This window comes from Styela clava, chromosome 3, assembly GCF_964204865.1.
Source record: "Styela clava chromosome 3, kaStyClav1.hap1.2, whole genome shotgun sequence".
Lineage (NCBI taxonomy): Eukaryota > Metazoa > Chordata > Ascidiacea > Stolidobranchia > Styelidae > Styela > Styela clava.
In genome coordinates this window covers 2,327,351-2,335,750 of record NC_135252.1, presented here as the reverse complement: position 1 = coordinate 2,335,750, position 8,400 = coordinate 2,327,351, and the positions used below count along the sequence as shown (strand labels likewise).

General features: G+C 34.4%; 1 protein-coding gene across 1 annotated transcript; it reads left to right on the top strand.

Moving 5' to 3' along the window:
- The first annotated feature begins 5,899 nt into the window (after nucleotides 1–5,899).
- Nucleotides 5,900–7,724, top strand: LOC120342666 (uncharacterized). The gene is made up of 4 exons (XM_039411595.2): nucleotides 5,900–6,114; nucleotides 6,223–6,375; nucleotides 6,503–6,637; nucleotides 6,840–7,724. The coding sequence occupies exons 1-4, from the start codon at nucleotides 5,956–5,958 to the stop codon at nucleotides 7,341–7,343; spliced, it is 951 nt and encodes a 316-aa protein (XP_039267529.2). The 5' UTR covers nucleotides 5,900–5,955; the 3' UTR covers nucleotides 7,344–7,724.
- The last annotated feature ends 676 nt before the right edge of the window (nucleotides 7,725–8,400 follow it).

The window sequence follows — 8,400 nt, the reverse complement described above, 5'->3', positions numbered from 1 at the left end:
GTAGTCGTTGTTTCGGTATAATAAAGTCATAATTGGGGTATGAATACATTCTTTTTTAACAGTATTTTCTCTTTAGGGAGCTGAAGAACTCTAATTATGCACACATAAACAAATTCTCTGCCACAACGCTTGAATGTAAAAAATGCCAGTCCAAGGCTTCGAAAAAATTGAGATCCATGCATTTGCTAACATGCTATTCCAAGGAGGTATAATTTGATGTGGGTTTTAATGTTCATTTTAAGGTGCAAAATAAAAACTTTGTCATCTGCTTTGGGAATCAAGTATTTGGGGTTTAATTTCGGATTATTAAATGTTTCATTCCATTTGAATATAATTTCAGGTAGTACCTTATTTATCTGATCTACAAAGTTTGGTAATACTGGAAAATTCTGCATCCATCAGTTGCACACAGATTTTTTCCACTGTCTCGAACTGACATGAAATATCCAAAAGAGAAAATGAAAATAAGAAAGTTAATACAAAGTTGAGATACTGTATTGAATGCTAGTACATATAATCATGATTTTGATAATTTCCCAATTAAATATTTCCAGATATTTCCAACTTGCAAAAGCATTGGGTTTGTTTGACGGAATGCTATAAAATGTTAGATCTTATTTGGAAATCAAATGATATTTCCAAATTTAGGCCTTTAACCCTTTGTACATTACATTTCAGATAACTTGAAGATATGGGGAGGAAAATGCGACGATTTTGTAAAAGAAAATGAATAATGCAATACGTTCAGCACGGTCAACACTAACCCAGAAACACTCCCGACTAATCACTCCTTGCATATCAATGGCTGTCGAGAGACTTGTTTGAAGGGGCCGTGTGAAGGGCCCCTTGCGAGCAAAAACTTCTATAACGGGATGTTTTTGTCTACCTCGCATTTCTAATTTTTCACTGTGCAATTTCCGATACCAATTCAGCTAATCTAGCGAAATTAGGCATGGGAACTTAGCAGTTCTATGGGATTCAATAATGGCCATTCGATTTTATTTGGCAAATCTAGCATATTTTTTGCTTTAGGTAGATATATTTTAAAGAATTCGTATATGATCAGATGCGACTGATGGTTGTATCATGAATTACACTATAAAAACATTTCGTCTATGAATGCGATAATTGAGATTTACCCAATAATAAACAAATATTTAAAGTTTCATCCCCTGTATTGAGATTCTTATAGTTAATATCTTCGTATAATATGTCTTCGTGTATTTACGTCCTTTCTAAATATATAATATTTACATAGCCAGTAAAATCTTATTTTCGTAATATCGATGAAAATACTACGTAACATGAAAGCGCTATTCGTTGTTCGGTCATGGGCATTAGAAAAAGGTTTCTAATAACAAAAGGGAATTTATTCAACTATGCCAACAGATGTTGCAATTCAGATGTTATTGAGAAATCATCATAATACTGACTTTGCCACCCATGATTGAATAGTCATCTGCTCAAAAATGCCACTGGCGACACACATCTTAAATGTTGTGCGTGGTTGAAGAGTAACAGGGATCACCGCCTAATTTTACAGCAGCATAGATGAATACATCCATCTCTTTTTATAAATTGACTATTATTCAGAAGTTTCCATTGAAACACTGATTTTATTACAAATTAATTTTGTTCCAAATTATTTAAAATTTAGTGTATCAGTTGTGGCAACTTAACGGACGTTTATATCGTATGAAAAAATAAACTTTTCATATAGAATACTGAATTATATCCAACTAAACCAGGGTGAATATACTTTTTAAGAACACTATTTCTCATTGAAAAATATTTCTGTTAAAGTTTAAACAAATGGTTCGATTATAGAAAGAAATGTTTCCAATCCAGTGTGCAATCTGTAACAGCCATAAATTGATTCTCACTTCTAGATGTTTTACAAAAAGTACATAACGCCAGAAATAATTGCTCTTCTTGTAATACAAACCAACCACATTGCACATACATTTCCTATAATTTCCACATTCTTGTAAAACAAAAATAAATATTTTTTTGATAAAATTGTGGTTGCGTTCTGGAACAAGTATGTATGCCACATAAATTGAGATTACATATATTATATTACTGAATGCAATGGCTTTTCTTCTCGTAATTCAATTTTCTCGCTCGCAACCGACATTTATAGAACGTGAGCACTACGAAAATAGCATCCGTATAGCAAATCTACTTTAAATTTTACCAATTAACGAACAAGTGTTTTGATAAAAAGGATGAAGATGATTTTGAAGTATCAGAAATAATTGTTTCGCAGAAAAATGTCTTTACATTTCTGTAATAATGTATTCGCTCGTTCTACGAACTAAAAATCTAGGGGTACTAACCGCCTGCTTAGATGCACGAAGGTTTTAAAATGTTTATATGCAGCAGTTGCAAAGAACTATTGTTTAAAAAGATTATCATTCTCCGCTCTTCGTTGTTTCCAGGCCCGGAACTAATTACGTAGCTTAGACATCGATGGTGCAATATACACAACATGGAAGTCTGACTAATTTACGGATTTCAAACTCACAAACAACACAAACTGTTAATCAAAACCGTTCTATACAAACACAATAACTACGGCCTATAAAAAACAACTTGTGGCTTAATGAAGAAAGAAATATATTTGTCCGATGAAACGTCTTAAATTCATCAAACAACTCAATTAACTGATCGATTAAACATGAAAAAACCTTGAATGTAAATTGACAAATTCCTACAGAACTTTTCTATTTGTGTACTTAATCAGGTGACTCAGTTGTAACGTGAACCGAACTATTTGAGCCCGTAAAACAGAAGTGTAAAAAAGTTCCGGTAAAAATATTTTATCACGCTCAATTTCAAATAGAATGTTAATGATAGAGCGAACATTCGTCATTTTTTATGCCTAGAACGCTTCATTGTTATTTGCCACATAGGTAATTCAAATATTTAAATATCGGTCGATATTGTATAAAATTCAACCACATGACGGAGAAATACAAACACCTAACTGCTGAATTCGAGGCCGTTTCCTACGCAATTGCGATAAGAAACCAGCAAAATCGTTTCTAATTCAAAGCTTATATCGATACCGATGACTTACTCATGTTCGGTGTAAATTGAAATGACATGTTTCAAAAAGGTTTAACTTGGTTTAAACGACTATTTGCTTTATTACGTCGTCTCACAATACGTTCCATAGACGGATGGTAGCTTTTGTATTTTGACTACATGAAAAATAAAAATTACATTTGTTCCATATTTATTTTAGAATTATTTTCGATTGTTAGTCAGTTACGTACATATTACGCACGTTACGTTCAGCACGCACGATATTTTTCACATTTCCAAAAGTCTGTTGTGGAAACACACATCCGTTCACGCAGTCATTAATAATCAATCAACTGCGAGTTCATGCATTATCCTTATATCGAATGCCCCCTATGAGGCACAATATAAATATCTCGACACTTCTGTATTTGTGGTAAAATCAATGTTAAATTGTACCCTTCTGATTACCCTACGTGGATTCGCAGTTTCGAATGCCACGGGGTGATAATTATGTACGAGAGAATCTTAGCCGCCGCGTGGTGATTTACGTAACAGCTGTTCGGTTACGGCTTCCTCTACCATCAAGTCCATGCATCTGAAAACAAATAACTGGCTAATTAATCCCATACCCGACATGGACTGGTAACCGGACGAAAGCCGTGGTTCGCCATATGATTGATTGAGTCATCTATCATCGACTTTCCTCTCCCCTGGCTAACTGTGTATATCCTATCCGGGATAAACATCTAAATCATATCCTATTACATGTTGTTTACCAGCACTAAGCATCGTTTAACACTAGTACGCATAGCATAAATATACATGAAGTATCTTTGCACTTATTGTGGATCTACTTACTATACGTGATATAGGCGTATATGACTTAAATATATCATTGGTATTACATGTAGAGCTGTATGCCTTCGCACCCAAATTCTGTAATATGAAAACCAATTGAGCGCCGCACTTCAATTACCACTTCGTTGCATTTTGTAAATTTATTTATACAATTCAGTCAATTGCTTTACATCCAATTGGATAAAATTAATTTTCTTTCACATTATGAAATGCGAATCGTGTACGCTATGTCGCCATGTATCGGTTCAACAAGTCATTATCCGACAGGGAACGTAAAATGGGACTTCCTTTAAACTTTCAAATGACACGAAAGTAAATAAAACGGAGGTGCCTGATAACCCCTATTGATTGCATCACTACATTTGAAAGACAAATATTAGATTTTAAAGCAGTGGCACGCCCTATATTGTGATTTTGCATCCATGACAACGAATAAAATACCACTATTTCAACATAGCGGACGTACCAAAATGTTCAATACCGTGTACATTTCCAGGCTAGAACCTATTTCACCCTATATTATGATTTTACATCCGTGACAACAAATAAAATAACACCATTTCAACACACCGGACGAACCAAAATTGCCAATACGGTGTACTTTTCCAGGCAAGAACCGATTTGGGACCCATTTTATAGCCTTTATTGTCGGCTCGTGCTTGACCGTTCATGCATATTGATTTAATCTGTACAAATGCAGAGCAATTGGTTTGTGGCATTAATCATCGCCTTGATATTTGCTCTTTAGTTGCGCTATCATTTGGCATTGTCACGGAATCAAACGATTTTAAACCATGAAAATGTTTTATATATGTGGAAACAGAAGCAGAACACATTCTTTGGTTTTATTACTTGCCGAGCGAAACATGTCTAGACTTTTCAATTTATATTCCTATAGTAACAGAGTTCTACTAGATACCTAAAAGCAAACAAAAATAAACTTATAGCGCAATAAATAATTTGAAGTCTATTGTTCAAATACACATTGAAGTTCCTTCCCTACACTTGAACCCAATTTTAATAAGGTTTAGTTAAACCCCGATCGATGGAGTATTTTTATTGCTCGTCTGGTATAGACTGATATGTGCCGATTTTTATTTTTGATGGCCTGTAATATAAATTTTAATAAAAATAAAATGTAGAGCTATGAAATTAACGTATGAGGGTAATGTTGAGACTTTATTTATCGGAATGCTCTGGGCTATTTCAAACGATTCGCCATGGAAGAGAATGTGGCAGGCTTCATGCATAAATTGAGATTGAAAGTAGAACAGCATCAAACTTGTTCGTGAGCAGTCAAGATCATAAAATTTACAAATGGTTTCCTGGAGTCAAATCTGTGAATATGAGTTCGCCATTTTGTATTATTCTCTGTGAATTAAACACTTCTAAATTTCACGACTTATGTTTCTAGTTTCATGTTTTATGTTTCTAGACTTATTAAGAATGATGATGTGCCCAAATTTAGCGTTATTTCCTACGTGTACTGTCAGTCAAAAAGATCGTAGATGCTACGACAGTCTGTTAGATGAGAGTCAAATTAGAACCTATTGCTTATTCAATCGAATTGGTTACACACTGTATCAGGGGTTGAGCTTTGGATATATACAAGACTTCTGGTGGCTTACGTGTTGGAGTCAAGATATCTTATATATGAACATGGAAAATCCGTCCAAGTACCAAGTATCCTACTACTATTTAACATTGGTATTTTTATGGCAAAATTGTATAGTATAAGCATAAATAATATCCCACCAAGCGTCATAGGCATAAATATTTCGGGCTCGAAGCGAATTAACTCGCTGGTAAATTGTAAATGAGACGGGATTGATAATTAATAAACAACATATATGAGTTGATCATGCAAATCGTTTAGGACATTATGGATAATCAATCTCGACGTTGCAGTATCTATAACGAACACCAAAATTTTGCAATCGACTTCTCTCGATTTCGAAAACATTTTTTCGCCAAACGTCAATGCGCGAAGTATAAAAGATGCCCACATTTTACGATCAGTGAACATTCGCCCACGTTGCCGTCGCGTTGCTTCGCTTTTGGGATACGATGGTAGTAGCGATGGTTACTGTTGGAACAAACAACATCCAATACAACTACACTACATGGCAAGTAGTAGAAGAATATTTACCCAAACAGTTACTCATGGATTATAGAGAAACATTCAAATGTTTTGATCCGAGGAAAACTGGTGTTCTTCGTATTGAGGTGCGTACTTCAATTGCACTTAGTAATTTTCATTCACTAAGTTATGAATGTTTGGCATTTGACCCGTTTATGAAGCTAATATAATTTTTTCATATATTTTATTCACAGGACGTTGTTCTAATACTCAGAGAGATTGGATATAAAGTTACCGTCCGCGATCTTGATCACGTTCTTCGAAACATCATTGGTGCCGACTGCCGAAAAACAGTCAGTGTTGTAGATTTTCAAGAATTCATCGCTCTCATGTCAGTTGTTGTCACGGTGAGTGTTACTACTACAGTTCTGTGTGAAAGGAACTTGGAAATATAATTTTGCTTAACAGATAAAGTAAAGGAAAGGTTTTTTTCGATTTCACATCATGTTTTATAAATATTTATTTACATCACAGAACTGCATTGCCGAAGATGAAATGCATCTCGTATTTCGACAGTTCGATGTGGATGGAGACGGATACATTACGGCCGATGAACTTCGGAACATGCTTTCCCGACTCGGAGATGACATAACAGATGATGAATTATTGGTAGGTATTCAAAAAGTGGAATAATGTTCAAACCTTTGAAATTTAAGTTGCATCACATTAAGAAATGAAATCTCCTAATTAGTGCTTTTTGCTTCTGTGTATGATTTTTACTTTCTCATTAACAAAGTTACTTAAGAATATAAAGTAAGTTATTTTGATTCGTTCAAATGTATCTCATTTCAAATATTTATTCTTTTAACAGAAAATGATTAAAGCAGCTGATATGGATGGAGATGGAAAAGTGAGCTACCAGGAGTTTGTTCGTGTAATGACTAATTCTGGTGGCAGCTCCTCTGATTCTTATAAGTGTAACTCTCCCACGCAAAGCACTGAAAGGTTGTCAGAAAAAGATGAAAACATGGAGAATGTATTCGAGGATTTACCTGATTTACAGAAAGAACCAACTCGTTGTTGTTCCGCACAAAACGACCAACCGACTTCAACTCAATATCAACAATTCGAGTTTCGCCATGTGAAGCACAGAAGATCGTGGTTTTCGAGACTTTCTCTAAGTAAAAAATCCACAAACGATAAAAAGAAACTAGAAGGCCGACTCAGTTGTCCAGCGTTTTTAAACTCCCCTGCTACCGAAATGTTTAGCGGTGAAAGGCGCGTTGAAATGGAGAAAACTCTGAGCTCTTCTCATGGTGGTTCTTCCTTTCGTTTGAGCGGATTTCGGAGAAAAAACAAAAAGTTGTCTCGCTAATATTTATTATTGCTATTTTACAATGGAATCAAATTGCTTTTACACTGTGTTTTATACTTATTTATTCCGCTCAGCGGGAAACAAATGGCTGCTTTTTATATTGTACAAAGTATTTTAGATTCAGTTGAACGTTCTCCAAGAATGAATATTCTACAACAAGCAATGATAAATGTCAAAAATCTAATTCAGAGGCATGGACGATTCATTTTTAATAAATAATATAAAAGCCTATTTTTTCAATATTTATTGTTCGCCATTTCACAATGACCTTATCATATTCCCTCATCTTTCATTATTACGATCTCACGCTTCCTCTTTTTTATACTTTATTTATAATATTGTTTGTTTGTTTTTTAATAAATCTTACAAAATATGCTTTTATCAGAGTTCAACAATTGTTCCTTGCCAATAGTTAACTTTAAGATAACGGATTTTCAACTCGCAAAAACGCTTATTTTAGTTTGTATATCATACTAAAATACTCATCTGGGTCGAATTAATGGATCTGTATTTCGATTTGCTCCGCTTTGTTCTTATTATAATTGACTGTTTGCACGCAATACAGGCAGTTTTAGAAATTTGGACACAATTTTCATATTTACTCTGGTTGAAATGATAGCCGATCTGACAAATTAATCGGTTCAAATACCTGGAAGATGGGGTAATGATGCAAATCGAAAAAACACACTGCGACGAAGGGAAGTCCAGTTAGTAATAAGAATGTCATATGGTCCCAATCGCCATTTGATGAGCGATTACGTCCCTGTCGTCTAATTGCTCCAAGGATTCGAGCAAGAACATTTAAATATACCAAACTTATTAATAGTTCGTTTTCGCTTTAACTGAAGATTTGCGATAAAGATTCTATTGTTACACATGAACACTGTAATGCTTTGAGTATTGGAGCGGGAAAGAGTAAAACCTCGACTAAATGACTTTCTGCGATGAAAATTTTGTTTATTTTTTAATAAAATCATACAAAAATGGTTTTATTTGAGTTCAATCATTTTTTGCTTGTCGAAAGTGAAGTTCAAGATGGCGGATTTTCATTTCCGCC

Excerpts from the sequence above, each read along its gene's own strand:
- LOC120342666 (XM_039411595.2), top strand. The coding sequence starts at position 5,956 with ATGGTAGTAGCGATGGTTACTGTTGGAACAAACAACATCCAATACAAC. Across the intron at positions 6,115-6,222 it reads CTGGTGTTCTTCGTATTGAG|GACGTTGTTCTAATACTCAG; the intron begins GTGCGTACTTCA and ends TTTTATTCACAG. Across the intron at positions 6,638-6,839 it reads TAACAGATGATGAATTATTG|AAAATGATTAAAGCAGCTGA; the intron begins GTAGGTATTCAA and ends TTCTTTTAACAG.